The 23,399-nt window shown below is 37.3% G+C and overlaps 1 protein-coding gene across 2 annotated transcripts; it reads right to left on the bottom strand.

Moving 5' to 3' along the window:
- Positions 1–1,278: 1,278 nt before the first annotated feature.
- Positions 1,279–22,050, bottom strand: LOC306869949 (atrial natriuretic peptide receptor 3-like). Of its 2 annotated transcripts, none has more exons than XM_079416919.1 (8): positions 21,062–22,050; positions 13,462–13,584; positions 12,841–13,016; positions 6,477–6,612; positions 5,199–5,293; positions 4,751–4,871; positions 3,762–3,846; positions 1,279–3,586 (listed from the first exon to the last, which is right to left on the bottom strand). In XM_079416919.1, the coding sequence occupies exons 1-8, from the start codon at positions 21,726–21,728 to the stop codon at positions 3,475–3,477; spliced, it is 1,515 nt and encodes a 504-aa protein (XP_079273045.1). In that variant the 5' UTR covers positions 21,729–22,050; the 3' UTR covers positions 1,279–3,474. The 2 variants fall into 2 exon arrangements, with proteins under 2 accessions (XP_079273045.1, XP_079273044.1); XM_079416918.1 differs by having other exon boundaries at positions 1,785–3,586; positions 3,762–3,849; positions 21,062–22,043.
- Positions 22,051–23,399: the final 1,349 nt, after the last annotated feature.

Genomic DNA, 23,399 nt, shown 5'->3' with positions numbered 1-23,399 from the left:
TCAAATTAAATCACTATGAATGGTCGTTGTTCTTCTGACATTTAAAGGAATAGTTCACCCCAAAATGAAAATTTGCTGAAAATTCTCATATCTTCTGGCCACCCAAGATGTAGATGAGTTTACATAATTTGCTCACCAACTGATCCTCTGCAGTGAATGGGTGCCATCAAAATGAGAGTTCAAATTACAATAATCCACAAGTAATCCATACGACTCTATCAATTAATGAAAAGCTGCGTGTTTGTAATATCAAAGCATTTTTAACTTCAAACCTAAAATATTGCAGTGAAGAATTCATCTCGTCTGAATCAGGAGAAATTTTGACAAATCAAGCACTGTTTACAAGTATTATGTATTATGGATGCCTTGATGGATTTGTTTCTTACAAACAATGCTTTTCATGTCACAAGCCAGGCATTAATTCATCAACTGGAGTCATGAGGATTACTGTGATGTTTTTGAACATTCATTCTGATGGCACCCATTCACGGCAGAGGATCTATTGGTGAGCAAATTATTTAATGTTTAATGTAAAATTTCTCCAAATCTGTTCTGACAAAGCTACAATTCTCATCTACATCTTGAATGGCCTGATTGTTGAGTACAGTTTCAGCAAATAATAATTTTTGGGTGAACTATTACTTTAAGTATCCCTCCTGCTACAACATCTGTAATGGCTGAATAATGGATTCCACTTGAAAACACTTGAACACCAAATTATAGGAAACCTTTGCGATTCTGAAAACAAAAATTGCATTCCATTGACGTGTGCTAAAAATAGATCTGTTTTGTTTGTAAGATGACTAGGACAATGTAACAAGATGTGGAAAAGATAAGCATGTTGCATTAGCAGTTCAATTGTATATTGAGATTTCAGCTATACTGTGCATGCATGTATACAAACGGGTACATTTTCTTCTCTGTTTAAGGGCATTGCTTAGTCAACAGGTTCTGCCTCATGGCTTCTCTCTGTAGTCTTCCGATTAAAAAGAATTCAAGGAATTTTTTCCATGAGTTATTCCACTGCCAGATGTGAGGTCAAAGAATGACTTTGTATCAGCTGTGTTTGAAGTGCGTTTTAACTGTACTCCAATAGGCATTCAGCGTCATGACTTTAAGATGTTGGTTCATAATTTTGATGGTAATTTGAAGAGCGTCTCGCATGTTAAACATTTAGGAGGACTTTAAAGGGATAGTTCAGTACTGCCGTAAGGTTAACCCTGCCTGCTTTAAATGTTTCAAAATTATTAACAGTTGAAAACATTCATTACAATTTTGAAAAGTAATCAAATTTAATCAGTTACATTAATAAAGCAATTGAAATAGTTAACTTGTAATCTGTAACCTATTACATTTCCAATAACCTTCCCAACACTAAGGGTGAGTAAATGACAGATTTTTCATTTTTGAGTGAACTATCCCTGAACATTAAAATGTGTTCTGGAGGAGTTGTATAGATGGACTAGAAGTGGAAAAATGTTGTGTGTGAGAGATACCTGTTGTGATGAGCAGCAAATGAAGCAAGTTGTGTTTGCTTTGGCTACATGACCTGTGTTCATAGTGTCTCTGCAGACTGGGATCATTTGCACACACCCTCTTGGAGATCTATGAGGAATTTCAGACCACAGCTATGACAGTCTACTGGCCCACCGAATGGACACCAGCTCACAGAAAACATCCATACTGTAGATTCTGTAGTTTAAAAGCTACATTACAAGACCAAGATGTGCTGCTCTTAAGGTCGGCCTACCCAAAATTGCGCATTGTAAGAGCCACTAGTGGTAAGCACAGAGAGACTATTTAATTTCATAAATTTTTCTTTTAATTGGTCAATATGTATCAATCTAAATAAGTTACAATTCTTCTGAGCGTTTACAAAGCCTTGTAAATATACTTAGGTCAAATTTGCTCTAACAAGGCAGATATACTGTTTACAAAAAGGAGTCTGTATATTTCACACAAGAAACAATTTAAAATCAACACTAAGAAAAATGAAACCTCTACAAAAATATCAATAAATAACATCACATCTTATGTTGATACATTTACTTACATCAGTATACAATTGCCATCATACCAAGACTGAATAAAACCCTAGATTTGTTTTTACGCACAAACCATAGAGATGGTTTTAAATGTGACATCTCACATTTACATCTCATCATCATTACTAAATCATCACAAATGTTAAAAATATACTTTATATGCTATTAAACTGATAGATTGATAACCACCTCCTGACAAAGACAATCTAAAGACATAAAGTTAAAAAATGAACATGTGCAATATAAATTGAACATAGCTTTTCAAAATCTGTTGTTGAAAGGTAGACCGGCTTGTGTTGTGTATAATATCATTTTGTGACGTATTTCTATAGCTATTATGTAACTTCCTGACAACCTCCTATCTTTTTAAACCAAAGAAATTGCTTGCCTCTGAAGTTCACCTTCACGGATGCAAGTGCAGGATGATGAACGACGAAGTATCAGCCATGATTTAAGTAGAATCATCTTTTCTTTTCTTATCTAGCATTCAAAAAATGTGATGTTTAATAAGCGGGCTGTACAATACAACTGACATAAAAAGGTAATGGTGGACCCTATAGTAGGGATTGATGTATTGAAGTTTTTTCAAACATCTCGACACGAATGGACACTTTTTAAGTGGGTTTAATCAATCAAACCTTGAAGCCTAACCGTGAAGGCCAGTCGGACGACATTTGGTCATGAGGCACCCAGCAGCGTGTATAATACTGTACATGGCAGTGTAAATCAAAAGAGCTGAAATTATACTGGATTATTATAATTAGTGGAACTAAAACCTATGAATGAACTGACTAGTAGAAAATCTGAATTTATCATAATAAATAAAACAGTTCAGTGTTTCAGCATGAAGCCAAATTTGATACATCAAGGCTAGCTGATATATGTTGACAGAGAGGAACATTTTAAAGTTCACATCAGTTTCGTATTCATCAGTGCCTCTTGACAAAGTCTACAAAGAAGAAAGAATAGATGTTTATCAGTGTGTTCTACTAGACATTCTCTAAAGGAAGAAAAGGAAGGTAACATGAGTAAGAGTGTTGCGTTTAAAGTAAGCTTAGGTTCTGAGTATCACTCTTACCATCCTCAATATCTCCATCGACTCAAGTCAGCTGACCGTTTTCTACAAAACTGACAGGCGTCTACAGAGTTTTCCTCAAGATGAGTCTGGCAGGAAAAAAGGTCTGTAGCTAAATACAAAAGACCCTTTTTCTTTACAGAGAGTCAAGAAGCCTTGCGAGCACTTCTCCATTAATTCAACTTTCCTGAGTTTACGAATTGAAGAGCAAGAGACATTTACAAGGAAAAAACACTACAGCATTTCTATAAATATTTCTGGGTTCCTGGGATGGTGTTTGATGAGCTCACAGACCCATTTGAGATGCACCTTCCCTGAATTTGAACACCCCAGCAGTCGACTTACGACTACAGACTATGCTGCTGAGAAGTTTGATCTTATGGAGTCTTCCCGCAACTGACGGTGCTTCCCGATGTCGCACTCTTCTCGAGGTGTTCTCCGTTCAATGGTTATCCTGTAATTTTTCCTGGGGAACAATGAAGAAAAATATCATGAATGTAGATGATATTGTATGAGCAGCAATAAGAATGTTGTAGTAATTCTCAACATTTAAATGCCATATGCTTCTTATCATTATAATTCATACAATACATTAGGCCGTTTCATGAAAAAAAAAAAAAAAAAAAGTTTTCGGTGTTTACCTAAAGAAGTAGAATGCCAAAAGGAGAGCCGTTCCCAGAATTCCCCCTACTATTATCCCAGTCACTGCCGATACACCTAGTCCACCTGCTTAGGAAATAAAATGAAACCATTTGTAAAGAAAGCAGCACATCTACGTATATAATTTAGCGAGGTTCACCTACTATACAGTGGGGGTTTTCAAACGAGGGTCTGTAAGAAGGTGTTATTAATACTATTGTAAGTTATAATAACATTAGTATTATAATTAAAGGGATAGTTCACCCAAAAATAAAAATTCTGTCAGTAATTACTCATCGTCATGTCATTCCAAACCCGTAAAACCTTAATTTCTTAGATTTTTTTTAGTAAGGACATCATTAAAATAGTCCATGTTCAACCGTAATTTTACGAAGCTGCAAGAATATTGTTTGTGCGCAAAGAAAACAAAAATAACGACAATTCTTCTCCTCCAAATCATGCATTCCGTCATTATCAAGAGTACCTCTGCACATAAACAATGCATGTGCGTGGTGCTGCTGACATAGAACATGCATGTTTACATCTTGTCTTGTTTACGTGCAGAGAAAAGCATGTGCATTCATTGTGGTACTGTCCATAGTGGCAGAATACATGATTTGGAGGAGAAGAATTGTTGAATAAAGTTGTTATTTTTGTTTTCTTTGTGCACAAAAAGTATTCTCGTAGTTTCATAAAATTGCGGTTGAACCACTGATGTCACATGGATTATTTTAACGTTTCTGGGTCTGGGAACATTTCAGTTGCATTGCTGCCCATGAACGAAGGTCTTACGGGTTTGGAATGACATGAGGGTTGAATAATTAATGACAGAATTGAAATATTTGGATGAACTTTCCCTATACTAATAATACTATTATACAAAATAATAAAGAAAATCATTGTGTTCTTTGCCACATGTTGTCTTAATTTTGACTTAATCATGCTGTTACAGAAAACAAGTGTCAGTCTTGAAGCAGCAGAGGTAATTTACATGATGGGTCACTGTGTTTTGGGTGTGGAGGCTCTGGTGCTGTTCGCAAGGAGAACCATTCCCTCTTAAAGCCCGGCATGATCTGGAAACTTCCATTGGTGCCAAAGTAGCTCATGACAGTCTGAATGCATCAAAAAACATTTATCATGGTGATTACTTAGCATTTCATAATTCTGGCACAAACAAGTTTCAAATGTCTGAATTTCAGTTATTGTCCTGATCTTTTTGTGAAGTCAAGTCAAGTCACCTTTATTTATATAGCGCTTTTTACAATGTAAATTGTGTCAAAGCAACTGCACAATATCAAAAAAGGAAAATAGTGTGTCAATAATGTCATAAAGATTTTCAGTTAAAGGCATTTCATTATTGAATTCAGTGATGTCATCATACAGCTCGTTCAGTGTGTGTGTGTGTGTAAAATAAAGCAGAGATAACTATGTGCACATACCTCGTGCGTTCCTGCCTCTGGGTCTGTCATCCTAACGACAGAGAAATCCCCATTCCGGTCACCATTGGCATCTAGAGACACCTGGCCAGCTATGCCTGTTTAACGGAATGTGAAGAATGAGAAAATTAATTAGTTTGAAGAGTCAAACATTCCAAGGACAACACCAGCAAGAGTCGACAAATTCTGGGTGGGCAATACAACTGGAAATCTCATCCGCCTCCTACCGTTTTTGTTGGCTTTAACTGCAGAAATGGTAATTTCATCTGTACATCTGTATTCCTGAATTCTTGAGATTTTTTAAATATTATTTCATTTAACCGGAAAACATGACCCTGTTCCTGATGATTCTGGCCGAGCAAAACATTGTTATTTCACATTTAGTTGTCTTGCTGTGGTCATTGAGATGGGTCTGGGCCGCAGACATGTCTGAGCACTTATATTGTAAGGGAAGTTTAATGAAGAATACTGGCGAGCCCTCTGTTCACAACTACAATAATGGGAATCAAATGTGGGGAATAATAATGGGAATCAAATAGAACTTGGTCAGTGTTAGAATTCCAATGTTCTCTTTGCACAAAATATGCATTATTATTAATAATAAACTTAGAGTGTATAGTATTATTTAAAAGGAGTCATGAAATGGATTTAATTTTTTTTAATTAAATTTCTTGAGGTGCACTTTTATTTTTTCACCCAGTGGTCATAATTTAGAAATAAATGTAAATTTTCTACCCTGAATGTAGCCCTCTGATTTGAATGTTCTGTTGGAAGGGGTGTGTCTGTTATGAGACTTCAATGTAAATGCCCACTGCTGTGATTGGCTAACATCTTTGCATATGAAATGAGCATTACATGTGGAACTCTCTTGAAAGCTTTTACGGTGTTTTTACTAAAACAGCTGCCAAGATTAACTAGTTGCGAAAAGTGTTGATGATAATATACTTCATTTACTACTCCCATAGCATGAAAGGTTACGGCGCTGCACAGTAGCCGAACACTGTCATGTCTACTGAGCACACCATGCAGTTATCTCCTTATTGCAACACAAATTCTGCAATCTAACAAATACTACTGTACCACTGATTATATCATGATTGGTTTACACGTTACCATCGAGAACAGTGTGAAGTTGCATTGCAGAACTACAGCTGTTGATTAATGTCTGTTATAAAATGTAAATGATGTCGGCACAGACCAGGGTCCATAGCACTTCAGTGGTCTGATTTCAAAATATTAAGTAAAGGGGAAAAAAACCCTAGCAATTTTTGGGGGAATTACCTTCAAATGTTCTGTTCCACATGCTGTGGGTGATTTCCAGTCCATGCTTTTTTGTCAGACCGTTATTCATCACCTCACGCAAGGCAATTGCGTACAGAATCAAAGCATCATGGAACCCCTCCATGAACATATTGACCTGCAATTTAAAAAAAAAAAAAAGGGGGGGGGGGGTAAGTTTATGTAAATGTTTCATTTATTTATTATTTAAATAATAAATCAAATTCTTTATAAAAAGAATAAATAAGTAAATCAATATAATACATGTTATGACTTAAAACAATGAACAAAAATTAGAATACATTTGCTTTATGCATTTATTTTTACAGTATACATTTATTTTTCGCATTTCTTCATTTATTTTTTTCCCCCCATATATATTGGGACCTTCATAGCTATCCTTTCTTTTTGAACAAACAAATTGAAATAGAATTACATGATATTATAAGAAAACTGTAAGTAAAGGTTATTGTAAGAGAATCCAGAAGCAGCTTATCAATATTATAATGAATGAACAACTGCATACAGTGTTTTCTAACATCAAGAGTGAATAAGCTGGAGAGGATTCATAAACAGCACTGGGTTGTTCCATGAAATGTTAAGCAACTAAAAAATAATAAGGCTACCCAACCGCCATGAATACTGAAAAGCACGTACTAATAGATGCTCATGTTATGATACAGATTAATGGTCTGTTCCTGCCACAGAGCCGTATGCTGCATGTGTACAGCCCAAGGCAAACAATAGTAAAACCTGGGGCTTAGTCAGTCTGCAGCCCGGGGGAGATTTGATAACCAGCTGCCAAGATTACTGTATATTTACATTCACCCTCAACTGCCTAATAAGAGTGAAAACAGCAGGAAAAGCTGATATAGTCATATGACTGTTTATATACATATTCATTTTTGGAAGCGTGAAACAGAGGTGAAATCTCCAAGCATTCAGAGCATAATAAACCCTGCCGTGTTTTCATACAGAGCACAGCTTGTGATTCAGCAGCACAATATATCGGACTGAACATTCCTTGAGCAAAAAAAATGTCATGCTTTCTCATTGCGAAACAAATCCTGCTGATATTTAAGTTTAGGCTCTATTGGTAACAGTTTGTGTAAAACTGATGCCATCTCAGTTCAAGAATGTGATATGAAAGGGATATAGAGGAGATTTTTATTAAATTTCTATTATTTTAACTCTGATGTTAAAGGAGAGGTTTAGAGGCCCATCACCCACATTAAGATTTGTGGTTTCTATCACAGTTTGCAGCACCTTTAAATGATAAAGTGATTTCTTACGTACCAAAAATAAACAAATCTACTGTAAGGTTTTCTTAACTTCTTTAGTGCCTGTTTAGCCTGCCCATTTAATTTTTTGAAAATTAAATGGGCAGGAAAAAATGACCCAGTGCTGTTTTACGATCACTACCAGCTATACTGCAATGACAGAAAGGCCAGAACAGACCTTTAAGATGCCATCTATGGAGAAACAAATATGAAAAATAAATTGATAAATGACCCACTGCGGCATAATGTTTATTTCATACTTTTTTCTATTTTATTTCCTCAAAATGGAATGCAGCAAGAAAATGAAAACCAACCAAATGTTCAGACATCTTCCATTTTATACATGGAGCACTTCTAGTCATTTAGAATTCAATCGCTGCAGTAGGACTTTTTCTCATTGATTGAAGACCACTCAAAACCATACACAATGAAGCCTTTCAGATGAGTGGTAAAACCTCTACAAACGATGAGAATCAATGTCCAATTGCAATGGTGGAGTGAGTCATTCTGTGATGACCTGGTAAGAAAACCTTAAAAGAAACACAAAGATCGTATTCTTTATCTTTGTACCACAATTGCACTGCTTATATACAGTGCCTATGAAAAGTATTAATTATTTTCATGTTTTATGTTGCTGCCTTGTTAAAATACTTTAAATTACTTTTTTACCCAATTAATCTACACTCCATAAACCATAATGACAGTGCAAAAAAAGTCAGTCACACCTTTGTAAATTTATTAAAAATAAAAAAAAACCTGAAATAAGTACATTGCATAAGTATTCATACCCTTAACTCAGTACTTAGCTGCAGTGCATTTAAAGCCTCAAGTCTTTTTAGGTATGGTGCGACAAGCTTTGCTCATCATTTGGCTATTATCTGCCATTCTTCTCCTCGCCTCTTCACCTCTCAAGCTCTGTCAGGTTGGATGGGGGCAGATGCACATTTTCAGGTTTCTCCAGAAATGTTTGATTGGATAAAGCTCAGGCTGTGGAAGGGCCACTCAAGGAAATTCACAAAGTTGTCTATACGCCACTCTTGCTGTGTGCTTAGGCTCATTGTCCTGTTGGAAGGTGAACCTTCTGCCAAGTCTGAGGTTCTGAATGCTCTGGAATGGGTTTTTTATTAAGGCTATCAATATTTTGGTGCACTGAGCTTTTCATCTACTCTGACGAGTCCCTCAGTCCCTGCCGCTGAAAAACAGCCCCACAGCATGAGGCTGCTACCACCACACTTTACTTTTGGGATGGTACTCTGTAGGTGACGAGCAGTGCCTGGTTTCCTTCAAACATTATGCTGGGAAATGAGGTTCATCAGACCAGAGAATATTATTTCTCACAGTCTGAGGGTCCTTTAGGTGCTTTTTGCAAATTCCAAGTGTTTTCAAATGTCTTCACTGAGGAGAGTATTGCGTCTTGCAAAAAAGCCCAGATCATTGGAGAGTTGCAGTGATGTTTGTCCTTCTTTAGATTTCTACACCTATCTTTACATATGATCATGGAGCTCAACTAGAGAGACCATCAGGTTCTTGATCACCACTCTAGCCAAAGCCCTTCTCCACCAATTGCTCAGTTTGGCCTGGAGGCCAGCTCTAGTCCTGGTTGCTTCCATTAAGGACAGAGACTACATGATTCTGTGATCCTTCAATGCAGTAGAATGTTTTCAGATTTCTTCCCCAGATGTGTGGCTTGATGCAATCCTGTTTCTGAGCTCTACAGGCAGTTTTCTTTTACCTTGAGGCTTGGTTTTTGCTCCGATATACATTTTCAGCTTTTAGACCTTTTATTGAGAGGTATGTGCCTTTCCAAATCATGCCATTCAATTGAATTTGCCACAGGTTAACTTTACTCGAAGTGTATTAATATCTACAAGCAATATGATTGCTCCTGAGCTAAATAAACTATTCCAGATAAGGGTATGATTACTTATCCAATAGAATCATTATATATTTTTTTGTTTTTAATACATTTACAAAGACGTTAAAAACCTGTTTTGTGTTTTGTCATTATGGTGTATGGAATGTAGACTGATATGGGGAAAAGAAGTAATTTAAAACAGTTTAGCATAAGGCAGCAATATATCAAAATGTGAAAAGAATGAAGGGGTCTAAATACTTTTTATAGGCACTGTATATATGATATTATATAATTGTATAAAAATTTAAATTTATATACAATATATATATATGCATGCACATACACACATATATCTTAGAGCCAGTTGCCAAGCATTAAAACATCATTAGTTGAAACCGGACCCTGAATTGACTCGACTTTAGCTGTGATTAAATTATACACACCTGAGGAGATCTGTATTTTAGAAATGCTAAATCTGTGTGAATAGAATATCTGGGGATTAATTGAGCCTCAGTGGTTTTGTCATGCTGGAACTTGAAGGGTGAGCGAAGTTAGAGGAAATATGTAACAGATAAACCTGAGGGCCAACACATGATAACTATTGCCAAGTAAGATAAAATACATCTCAGCCTGACCCAATTCATACTTTGCTTCTTTTGAAGAGATGATGTTTCTAGCTAGAAAAAATAGTTAATGATTCTGAGGAATGTTGCCTGTTTTTAGGATCATTTCATCCGAGAGTATTTTGCAAGTGAAAAATATAAGAAACTTTGGATAAATCCAATCAAAATCATAAAACCAAAATACATTATACTGTAAAACATAAAACATGTTCCTAATGACTGTGGTAATCCAACACACCCACCTACTGGTCATCAGTGCATAAAAATGCTTAGCATTTTTCACAGTCTCAATCATTTTAGAGTCGCTAAGGACATACGCTGAACAGTGCTTTTTAAATATCAGTATTTTACGATTCTTTTAAAGGTCTTACTTTGTAGCTGGATTATACTGTAGAGTCGACCTTCTAGAATGTTAACAGTGGAAACTGTCATTTATCCAGCAATTTTACGTTCAGCATATGGGGGCTCTTTGCAAACGAGTATGGCTGCATTTCCTGGCAGCCAGTACGAATTGCTAAAATCTGTGTGGATGCTCATAAGAACACCACTCACTGTAAGCCAATTCCAAAAAATGTATCACCTTCCTTAATGAATAAAGTGAGCATTCTTCATCCAGCTCATTAAATCAGCATGAACACCGCTGTCAGAAAAAAACGATACAAGCGGCAGCTACAAGGAGAAGGCCAAATTTGTGAAACATCACATTAGCCTGTGCTTCTGTCAGCTAAGGCTTCTGCTTCTCTGGGAAGTGGACTCATAATTGTGCTCAGCACACTGAAGTCTTGACATTCATATTTGGAACGAGAATGGGCTTTGTCTGAATACTTTTCTTTCGACATGATGGTGGTTCCCTGCAAAGGTCCAGCTCAAGTCTTTTGTGGGTCCTGTTGATACAGCAATTGAGTCAGTCAAAAGTGGCAGGGCCCCCACTGAGGTTATTAACCTTGGCACTTCGATTCATCCACAATTGTTTGTTTCAGAAAGACAGTTCCCGCTGTCTTCCTCAGAAAACTTTGACGGCTTTTCAATAGAAGCTGACATGATGGGGACAAAGAGCCAGACCAAAATATGGGGCCTGTATGGAACGCCAAGTCACCCCATTCAAAAGCACTTAAAGTGTGAATGCACTGTATTTTGTCTTTAAACTGGGTGAATAAATGAATCGGCTGCTCTTTGAACACTGCAGGCCACAAAATGGAGGGAATTGCAGGAAGGGGGTTTAAGATTGATTGAGTGACTGATTTGCTTGTATACTGTTCACAGGGGACAATGATGAAGGTGTATTTGAAAAGAGTCAAGAAAGTTCCACGACATTTTCACGGTTGGAGGTTTTTTTTCCGATTAATCTCTTTTGCATTCCTCCTCAAAACTTCAAATATCATAGAAATTTTTGAATTTGCAGTATAAGTAGAATGGTTTATTTCAGAGGCGTCATGCCCATTCAAAGTCCAGATTTCTGAGCCAAGTGGATCTTGAATGCAGCTTCCAAAAGACAAAAAATAGCCGAATAATATTTTTTTTATATTTGATACAATCACATCGGTGTGATTAGATCATTCAGTGCAGCACAGTATCAGCTGCTAAATTCAAATTTGCATTTGCTGGCACTGAGTCAGAGACAGACGCATTTATACAGCGCTGCATTATAACCAATCACACACGATTCTGTTGAGCTTTTGAATGCAATGGCCAATCAGAGACGTTCAGATGAGTCATTGCTGAAACGCAGTGTTTTGTTCAATTGCTCGCTGATTGAATTATCTGGCGAATTCTCTCATCAGAAACAACAAAGTGCAGATGTGCATAAGAATGTAAGATATTAATTTCAGTGTAAACAGCTTCAGTGATTTTAATGCGAGTTTTTGAGAGGGCCTAAACTCTGGCTAGACTGAATGAAAATGTTCTTTGCTCACTGTAAAATGAACGCTTTATAATTAGTGACTTACATATTGTTATTAAATTCACATTAAATGCAAAGTCAGTCCTAAAGTCGACGTTTTAAGTGTAGTTAATATATTACACTATTACTCTACTTTAAATTTGCACCTTTATAGATTATTAATAATTTGATCAATAAATGGTGATGGACACTTACATATATTTGAGAATCTAGATATTTCCTGATATAGTTAACACGTTTGGAAATATTTTGAATAAAAAGGAAAAAAATAAATAAAACAAGCCTATATCATTTATACAGTGCTATTGTGGCTGCTGTGTGTCACATGACCCCCCCCCCCCCCCCCCCACGTGCCCCCTCAAAAATCATGAGTGCATGACGCCTGATTTATTTTATTGAACGAATATAAACATTTAGCAATTAACTAGGTGTCAAATAATCTAAATGTAAAAAAGAAAATGCAAATGTGAATAGAATAATTAAATATCCAATATCAACAGATATACATGAAAAAACGGCTGATAACCAATACACTACCAATATATAGTGCATCCCTAAAAGATGAAGAAAATGTTTATAGGAATTTGCAAAGGCTTAATTTTAAATCCAATAAAATTCTGAAATGTATTTGGCTTTTTGGCATGACAGTATTCACTATTATATATTTTTATCATTATATTCAGTAATTTTGTTTCAAAGACTCACGTACAGCACTGCAGCCTTCACAAACAGGGATGTCCGATTGCTGTAGTGACTTTTTCATTTCCATGGAGAAGTCTTCAAACTCTGGCTTGGTGGACCTAAGCAACGTTACGGTGTTGAGAAAGCTGTAGGCTGCTTTGGCCTCATTGTCATATTTGTCTCCTCTCCTCCAGGATCCATCCCCTGTAAAATAATGTTGTATTTCTACTGTATTTCATGTTGCATATTGCAAGATTTGCCATAGAAAAGTATGTCTCTTGAAACAAGGACATTATACAAGCATGTTTTGCCTGTTTCTGCTGATAAAACCTCAATGACAATGGCTGAAATATCTACTCTGTTAAGTTCGCTGCAACAATGGTGCATTTAGATATGCACAAGAACATCAGTGGAACATCCTGGACCTGCACACCAGACAATATCCAGGCGCTATTGTGTTGCGCCAAATGTCTCTTGAATGTAATCTCTATCAAGCAGAAGAGCTGGGCCTCTCTTGCGGTTCAGTTTAGATATAGCTTCATTGTGCTACAGGGTCATAGGACAACCTCGTCGGACTATGGCTCATTTTGGGAATAGAGATAAGCTCTGTAATCAGTGCACAGCAACGAGTACAGTAGAGGAGCTTTACCATAGGAAGAAGAGTTGAAGAGCTCGATGTTGAAGAAAATGTGGCTGCCGCTGGTTAATTTTCGTCGATGGGCCGCCAGCATGAGGTCTCGTACTGTGTCCGCCTTGGCACACATGATTACCACTGCAAAAAGAATGTTATTTGTCAGTCAAAATAAATTTTGGCTACCAAAATTTGCAGCAATGCATGTTTCCTTTTTATAATGTTAAAACTGCATTTATGACTAGGGTTAGTAAGCAGGACAATTCTGAACAAAATAAAATAATTCAATAACCAAATGTTTTTCATTATTTTTTGGTTCTGTTAATGGTTCTTACATGTGCTTTCTGCCATTGAGGAAGGAAAACCATTCTAAAATGCTCTGAAAATGTTCCCTGTGTTACTGTTTAACACAAACACACACAGAAGAGTAATTTGCTTGAGAATCTGACTTTACTGAGCCAGTTCTTTTTGCTGAATCAAAAACGTACAGTGCAATAAGTAATGCCTGATCCCTGACTGAAAGACTCTTTTTAAGCCAGTTCTTTTTTATGAATCACACATCACAACTTTTGAATCACTTGGTGTAGTTTCTCAATTAATCCAACTCACTGAATCTAAAATTCACTATTTATTTTACGACTATTTTATGTTGTACTTAGCACAAAAACTTAAATTTTGGTTTGTCGTTATGAATATATCAGCCTATCTATAAGCTAGTGTGCGCCAAAACACTGACAAAATTCGCAATTAAAAGCATTCAAACCTCAGTCTCTCATTTCAACGAATCAATGATTTTGATGATATCATTCTAAACTTCAGCTTCTCAGTTTTTCTGACCAGTCAAATGCTCTGTAGAATCTGAAGCATCCTGACCCTTACACTATAAAAGATGCTAAAGCTGCAGCCAAAATGGTCATTTGTTTATTGCATTATACGGAGCAATTCATACAGTTTAGACATGCTTTCCATTGGGTTGTGCACTGCGCTCACAGTGCTCTGGTCCAGAGACACATTATCACGCATACGGGACGGACCACAAAACATATCCAACCCATTTGAATTCTGCACAGAATGATGTTTTGAAGCACAATGGAAGAGATCAAACATAGAAAATGTTTAGATATCCTCGCCATTATAAACAATGATTATGAAGGGCAATGAACAGCACGTGATGAGCTGCTTGATATGTCCTGCCCTCTACACACTGAATAATGCTGTGATTTTCAAGATACTTCAATAGGACTTAAATCAGCCACTGACTGGTTGTTTGTAGGATAATACTGTATGTACAAGAATGGAATCGTTAATTTCCTTACGATTCCCATTTCTATTTATGGCAGACAAAATAAAGCACTGTGTTCTCATAAAATTTTTACAGACCACAAATCCAACATGCGCATTAAGTTATTATCGTCTCAATTCTGAGAACATGCTCAGTGCTGTTCATTTAGAATTAATTATGACCTTTATGCTACTGGCCAGCACAGGCTCATAAGCACAGGCTCATAAGTAGTAAAGAATAACTTCTTTTTGACCTGGTCTAATAGAAACAGTCTGAGGTACAAAATATTTTCCCATGGAGCAAGGAGGTCAAAAATAAATAAACAAACAAGCAAGCAAACAGGGTTTAAATTAAAAAAAAAAGTTGCAAAGTGTCCCATAAATAGGAAGATTCAGAGGATTGGAACTTTCCCCACAGCTCAGTCAGTGTAATGCGCTGCTTGAAATATCCTCAGCTGAGTGGGACAAACTTCACCTCAGTATTCCTGCACTATAGCACCCTTTAATTACAGAGCACACAGTACACTACAGGCCCTGTGTTGGCTCTCCAGTCATTCCATGGGGTAAAGCTCCAGCCAGCAATATTTAAAAAATCTGGATTTTCCCACTGACACTAGTTACAAATGAGCTGAGGAATGCAGAGGCAACACATGGCACACTTACCGTAGGTTGCGCCGCATTTAATGCACCTGGGGGTCTATATAGAAGCATAGTGTGAACGTGCACATGAAAATAATAATCGCTGTGCAAACTCGTGCTATATCGCTACCGAATATAAGGGTTTACTGTCTTGCCCCTCTGTCTAGGCAACTTTGGCAGCATGGCACAGAATGCAAAATAAGCAGGGCTATAATGACATATCTCTGGCTTAGCAAATTTACTCCCTGAGGACCACTCTCCGGGTTTCCAACAAGCCAGTTTGTGGTTCTGTGCTCACGTCATTCACTGTCAAAACACTGCAACACCGCATACCATGCCTTATCTTCTGACATTTAGCCTCGGCATGGATCATAACTTGGAATTTTATGTGTTGTGTCAACAGCCAGGTATGTCAGTCTTATCTGCTTGTTAAGTCTGACGTCACGCATCACTGTTTCCAGGTCCAAACACTATCAAATGCAAAAGCAAACTAAATATTCACTCGCAGTGTGCTATAGTACTACTCAAACATCATGATCCTAAGCTTTTTCTGAAATCACAGATGGACAGATAGTGATTCATCTGCTATGGATCGATAAAATACTTGTGTTGGCGAGTCCAGAGACTGTAGTGTGCACTGTACGTTTTTAAAAGCTTGGCTTAAATGTGAGATATGAACAAATTGAGACAGTATTCTCAGTTGAATCGAGTAGAGGCCTGGACATTCATCTGTCACAAAGCCCTCAAGTTGTTTCTGATTGGCTCAGCCATGATTTGGAAATTACAAGTTTTTTTCTTCTCACAAGCTTCCATAAAACAGCTGCTAAAACATACTTTTAAATCAGCGCTCATGTGCAGGCTGGGCCATGTCATTAAAGTTATCTGTATTTTATTACATTTGCCTCAGCTGTGCCAATCGACATGCCGCAGCCTCGTGCAACAGGCTGAAAACCGCTTAACGAAGACTGACAACAACAAAAACAAGGGCATCACAATGGCCAAATGAATCAAATCAGGCGTCACAGTAGCTGGAGAATGTCCCAATGACGTCCTCTACAGATGACTGCAGGCAAAGAAAAACTATTTGGCAATCTCTACTGGCTTCTGATTATGAGAAACTGTGTGAGAGAGTAGATAATGATGAATGCTGTTATTATAAGCAGCCACATAAATCAACTTGCTTACATGCTTGTGTAATTGACCACTTCAGGGACAAACAATGAACACTGAACAATGACATCTTGATAAAGTAAGAAATTTGTGAGTAAAAAATAAAATAAAAAAAAATAATGTAATGTGGCAATTTATCAGTTAAATTTATACCAAGATACTTTGCTATATGTATTGTATCAATACTCACTCCTACAGTATATACACCCCTGCAGCCTTCTATGAGCTCCTGAAAACAACACAACAGTGTCTACCATGACTGGAATACTAATTCCAATCTACCTAATGGAACAGTCTGCAGCATTTAGCATTCAAAATATATGCAAATTTATACAGTCTCTATAATTTATGGTAATATAAACACTAACTTTTAAGACCAGTGCAACGCCATCTATCTGGCCATTTTTTTGTGATGTTCCCTTCTTGAAGCAGACCAATTTTGATCAATTTTATTTTGGAAAAATGGGTGCCTTGGTACTTATCACAAGCTCCTCAAATAACCGCTGCTATATGGCTGTGTTGTCAATGGTGGGCTGCAATGCAAATAATACAATGCAGCTAGCTATAGTTAAAATAGCACAATAAATAGGCTTTTAAAAATGAGGAGAAAAGCTTCCCATAACTTTTGATGTTGACGTCAAATCAAACTATACTGCATTTGGCCATAAATTTAAAAGGCAGATACCGACATGGACAGCCAGTGTTGTTGCTTAAAGGTATAGTTCACACAAAAATGAAAATTCTGTCATTAATTACTCACCCTCATGTCATTCTAAACCTGCAAGACCTCTGTTCATCTTCAGAACACAAATTAAGATATTTTTGATGAATTCTGAAAGCTCTCTGACAGCAATGTAATTAACACGATCAACGTCCAGAAACACGGCAAGGAGATTATTTTACCAATCCATGTGACATCAGGGGTTAAACCGTAATTTTATGAAGCTACAAGATTATTTTTTGTATGCAAAGAAAAAAAATGACTTTATTCAACAATTCGTCTCCGCTTCAGCCTAGCGCCATTTTGGAGAGTATCATCTGAACGTAAACAGCGTAGGGGTGTGCGATATCGTCTGCGATAATATCGTAATTGTTGTTTTAACGATGTGCAATTTGACAATATCGAGTATTTAGCAAAAACCAAACAAAACGCATACGGGAGTGCACGCATACATTAGCCTACATGGTGATGAAGCGGGTTAAACAGTGTGCACGCGCGCATTTAGAGTGTGTTCTTTCACTGCATGATTCGGTCTATTAAAATGCATTAAGAAAGATCGAAAAATTCAAGATATGGGGGCAGAAAATGTATATATTTACGTTTCATGCAGTTTTTTCTTCAAAAATAAGCATGAATATGTGATATTGATTTTATACGACAGTTCAATAAACAATAAGTTAATGTTAAGAGACTTACATTTTAGACACCATATTGCCTGTTTTTGCTCCATTTCGCAGACAAAAAATAATTCCAAACAGCTAAAGCACTGTTTAGCATCTCTGAGCAACATGACAGTGCTTCATTCCTGAATGAATCAACCGTTAAATCATTCGGTTCAGTCGCAATAACTCGCTTATTAACAGTGACTTTCTGCCACCTACTTGTGGTTAATTTCACATTTAAAGTCTATTTTCATTTTTTAAATAATTTTAAATATCAGTATTCAACGTTTTAGGTTTAAAATGTCAAAAAATTATGCATTTGTAACTGGTTAAAGCACTCCATGTCCCTCTGAGCTGCATTAAATAGTGTGTAAATGCATCTAAATGCCACTTCAGATGCAACTTCTGCAAAGATTGATTTTGATGATACTGGTTTCATTTGTTTGGTAACAGCCTGAATGTATATTATCTTAATTGACTGATAAAACGTAACAATTTGACTCAAAAGATGTACACTTTTAGAAAAAAAATAGCTTTATTAAAAGGTAAAAATAAATTTAAACTTAAATGAAAAGATTAATTAATCACTGATGTGAACTGACCACACAGAATATGAAGCATATTAAAAACTGCAGCTATCCACGGTAGTCAGATATCAGCACAATAACACACTCTGCAAAATATCGTCTAATTATTGTTATCGAAAAAAAAAATATATATATATATATAAAAGATATCTTTTTTTTTTTCAATATCGCACACCTCTAAAACAGCGTATGCGGTTCTGTGTCAGCTGCGGCACGCAGTTCTATCCATGGCTTATTCACTAGAAAGAAGTTTGACGTTTCACCGGAAGATATGTGATGACATTTTGCTGGACAATTACAAGCTCAAAAAAAAAAAAAAAAATAAAAAAGGCATGGGTGGGCACTGCCCCAATACATTTTCAACAATATAAAAATGGCAGCATTTCTTATAAAATACTCATACATCTGCAGAGAAATGACACTTTGGCGTGGATCCTGTGCAGTTCAATGTTATGGCTTGAAACAGATGTCAAATTTTGCCCTGAGTGTTTGGGTGGTGACCAGAAAAATGCATCCCGTCACTGAGATTCCACATTCAAATCTCTGCATGGCCTGTGATGGGCAGATCAAAGGAAGTTTGTGTGTCATCATTCAAGCAGCATTCCATACTTGTAGTTGTACCTTTATAGTTGCTGTGGGGGACCGCAACATGTTGAGGACCTTTAGCTGCTTTTAACTGGTAGAAAAGGGAAAGAATTATAAAAAGCCTCGAGGTGTGTAACCCTGGCATTGTTAGTGTCAAAACAGCCCCAAGACAGCATTAACCCTCCTACTACCATTCCATACTGACATTTGCAGAATTGGTGGAATATTCCTTTATTAATGACCAGTGTTCATGCAATATGCTTTAGCTTAAGAAACCCAAGATGTTCATTTTGACGCACTCAACTGTCTTAGGAAAGCGATACAGGGGACTGGGCCCTCTGCAGGGCCCCTGTATTGAGGCATATCTGTATATTTTCTAAAATCGACAACATTCCTGCTAGGAATGTTAGAAATGCACTGTTTATGAAACAGGATAGTTAAGGAGGTGCACAGTCAGACTTTCTAAAACTACACAGATTTGGGGCAGACTGATATGATGTTTAAAAGCAGGCTCAAACAGCAGACAGTTCATAGTTTTGACAGAAGGCATATCTTTTAGTGTCACAATGTGTCTAACACCAATAGTAGCAGTGCACTCCAGGAAAGGTGTAGCCTCTCTGGTTATTAAGAATCAGCCAGGCAGACAGTGCATGACTTTACTCGCCATGAGAAAAGCTGTTAAAAAGTGCTCGAGGATGTCAAGAGCAGTGCTAAAGCCTACAATTGCTCCCCAAAATTCCAACAGCTCTTACTCAGTGTTGACTGCCTGTCAAAATTCTGATCATTTTTTCCATAAGCTTTCTTATGGACTGCAACTGACCTCTTGTCTATCTTTACAGACGGGGAGCCCAAGGAAATCAGGAGAGGATGAAAACAGCCCTAAATATCTGCATTTGTATGTTCCATATTGCGCTTGTCTGTGCTTGCGTTGGATTAGGATTGCTGTTCTCTTTAATGCATTATCATTTGGTATAAACACTCCTTCCAGAAAACTAAGTTCCAATTTAAACTAATCGTGAATTAATAACACAAGGAAATGTGTTAACCAGGGGCAGTACTTTGCAAATCCACCCACTTGACCTGTGAATACCCGAGCTGAGTCACTGCTAGTAGAGAAAAAAAATCTGACCACGTTTTTTTTTTTTAAAGCTAATATTCTCTACAAAGTTTTCCAAATGTTTTGTCCGTTACATACCCCACATTTTCACATACAGCAGTTGTTAGCAGCCTAACTGAAGGTAATGCTTCTTAAAATGATGCAGGTCTTCTTGCCACATCTGATCCCGAGGCCCATGCCCAATCCCATGTTCCTAATGCATCATATTCATTGGCAATGAGAAAAAAAATGGTTATCCCGAGTTATCTTGCTACTGTGATTTTATTTAGAAAAGTGTAATCTCATCTATTTAGTATCAATGTGTATTGTGCTCTAGAATGGTAAATGAAATAATGGGCTCAAACCCAGCAAGATGCCAAACATTCCACTTGTTCAAACTATCAGCGTCTGGCAAGAAACTTCTATAGTGTTTGTTCTTTTAACAAGTGTACTGTAAAACACTTTTGGCATCTATGGCAAGCTGTTTTATTTCCTAAAAGTAATTGTCAGTAAAGATCAAGTAGACACTTTTTACTAGACAGGGAGAGAAGAAACCACAACTACGTGTAGCACCTGGTGAATAGTTACTAATAAGACTGAAACAGGTACCAGCATATATAGCTACTAGACTGAACCGAATGGTTGATAACAGAACCACCGTTTTAATGGAATTTATTAGCAAAAACGTATGAATAGGTAGCCTACTAGGGACTAATTAAATATCATTAACGTCAAATTCATAAATACTAGTATGAAATGAAAAAAAAAAAAAAAATAAATACTAAAAGCCAAACAGATACTGGTGCGTTTTAAGGAATAACTGTTAAAATGGCTTGCCATAGAGCATTTGGTAAATGAAAGACAATTAAATGAGTACCTTCGCTCCCGTAGACTGACGCGATGATCCCGTCGGCATCTACTCTCTCCTCGTGCGAGTTTAACACGGCGTAATCTGTGGCGATGTGGTACTCCGAGAGCACCGTAAAAACCCCCTCTATCGCGAAGTAACAGTTTCTCTCGTCTTTATCGTCGTCGTAAATCAAAGATGCAGTTCTCCAGCCGAAACGTCCGAACATCGCCTGAAACGTCTCGGCCATCTTCAGGTAAGTTGGAGAGATTCTTGTGAGATGCGAGTACTCAGTGGTTTTCAAGCTGAAGCCGGTGGCCAGAGCACCTGCTGAGATCACGGAGATGTTCCAGTGCGATGCCACTCTGACCACCGACGCGGCGGTGTACTCGCACACCGGACCGAGGACCAGGTCGGGACGCTCGTCTCTTTGCTTGTCCACGAGCGCGTAAAGAGCGTCCATCCCGCACGCGGAGTTCACATACTGCACACTGAATTTCAATCCCGCAAACTCTGCTCTGCCGAGGGTTTTTATCGCGTACTGAATAGCCGGAGAAACTCTCTGGTAAGAGAACAGGTATGTGTTGTTGTGAGGCAACATGACCATCACGTCGATGTTGTCAGTCAGTGCACTTGTCCTGCCAGGCATCATGAGCACTACCCAAATGGACAGACATAGTGACATGAAACATAACATCTTTAACACCAATGAGCGAACCGATGTGTGTTTGTGGTTGTTGTTTTTGCAAAGATTCAAAGCTTTTGAAAGGTTTCACCCCCCTCCCAAGTAGATTAGATGTTACACAAATTAAGACGCATCCTTAATTGAACGTCTTAGTATGGCAAGATCCCACTCTTTCTGTTTATAAGTGAGTTGTGTCGTGTGTGTCTCTCCAGAGCCCCTCTTTTTTCCCGTTTGGAGTCTTCTTTGGGTCTCTGTCTAACTCTCCGCTTCCCTGTGTAATTACTCTTGTTAGGATGTGTGAAGTGTGCTGGTCACCACACACGCTGCAGTCTAGAAGGAATTTAAGCATCCTTTCATTATTATTCCTGCGTCATCGCTGCGCAGCCCGCCCCCTCCTTAAAGCTACAGCGTCGAAATTCAGGACGGTCCACAACTTCAGTCGAGATTTAATGGTCAAGGTGGCGTAAATATTAAAATATACAAATTATGTTTTATTATAAAGCACATTTATAGACAACACATGTGGTTCGAAATGTTTGTACAAATTTAGCCATTCATAAAATGCAACCCAACAGTAAAATCTGAGGCCTATTCAATATTAAAAGCAACAGAAAGGCTTAATTGAGCAAAGAAAAGCAGACATCATGTGGAAAAGGAGACTATTCCACCAGTTGTGGGCCACAACTAAAAAGACTCAATCTCTCTTGGACTTGCATTTACGGCAGGGGACAGTTAAAATCTCAACTGTCTCTTCAGGAATAGAGAGACAAAAGATCACAGATGTATTGGAAACAAAGCCTGCATGGCCAAGGCTTTACACATTAACAGCAGAATTTTGAAATCAATATTAAAATTCATGGTCAACCAGTGAAGAGAGGTGAGAACTGGAATGATGCGTTTCCTCTATTTAGTCCTAGTCGGAAATCTAGTCATAGCATTTTTAGTTGATGTACAGTATGTTTACAGTAATCTAGTGGAGTGACAAATCAAAAACATCAAACTTAATAGTATCAAAAACACATATGTAATTGTCTAAATAGTACTCCTCTCATGAAAGTTAACAAATAATCCCTATTGTCTGTATTGTAGACTATGTGGCATTCACTATACAGGGAATAGTGAATGAGTCAATGATCATGAGCACATCAAATGTTCCCCCAACTCACTTTTTTTTTTTTTTTTTTGGTTCACTCATAATTTTATGCAGAAATGATACTTTTGTTCATTTTATTTCCTTTCCCTTTACCAACCCTGATTGCAATTTTACAGTACTCGGCTCATTCAGAGATACAGCATGTTGGAGCTGAAGCAGTGAGCATTGTTGCACCAAAACACCTGTAGGCTACACAAGAATGACAGGAAGAACACAAGCAATACCCCCACTTATCATATATAATGTTCTTAATACCAACTTCTAAATAGTGTCATCAATCAACATCTTATGTCATGTAATAATGTCACATTTTTAATAGGGGACTGTTCTCTGTTAGGACTGCATATCCATCCATACAATCGTTGAGCTTTATTCAGCAATTCAAGCATTATCATAGCGGCATCTAGTGGTAGACATACAGCAACACATCACAGATTTGCCAATTTATATCCAAGTTTTTGAAAATGGATATAAATGTAGTTTGGAATACTAATTATATGTACAGTTTACTGTGCTCTGTTTAATATATT

The sequence above is a fragment of the Barbus barbus genome (assembly GCF_936440315.1).
Source record: "Barbus barbus genome assembly, chromosome: 5".
NCBI lineage: Eukaryota > Metazoa > Chordata > Actinopteri > Cypriniformes > Cyprinidae > Barbus > Barbus barbus.
The sequence above is the reverse complement of the archived record's forward strand: the minus strand, read 5'-3'. Positions and strand labels throughout refer to the sequence as shown.

Excerpts from the sequence above, each read along its gene's own strand:
- LOC306869949 (XM_079416918.1), bottom strand. The coding sequence starts at position 21,728 with ATGTTATGTTTCATGTCACTATGTCTGTCCATTTGGGTAGTGCTCATG. Across the intron at positions 5,294-6,476 it reads GTGGAACAGAACATTTGAAG|GCATAGCTGGCCAGGTGTCT; the intron begins GTAATTCCCCCA and ends TCCGTTAAACAG. Across the intron at positions 4,872-5,198 it reads CAGAGGCAGGAACGCACGAG|ACTGTCATGAGCTACTTTGG; the intron begins GTATGTGCACAT and ends TGATGCATTCAG.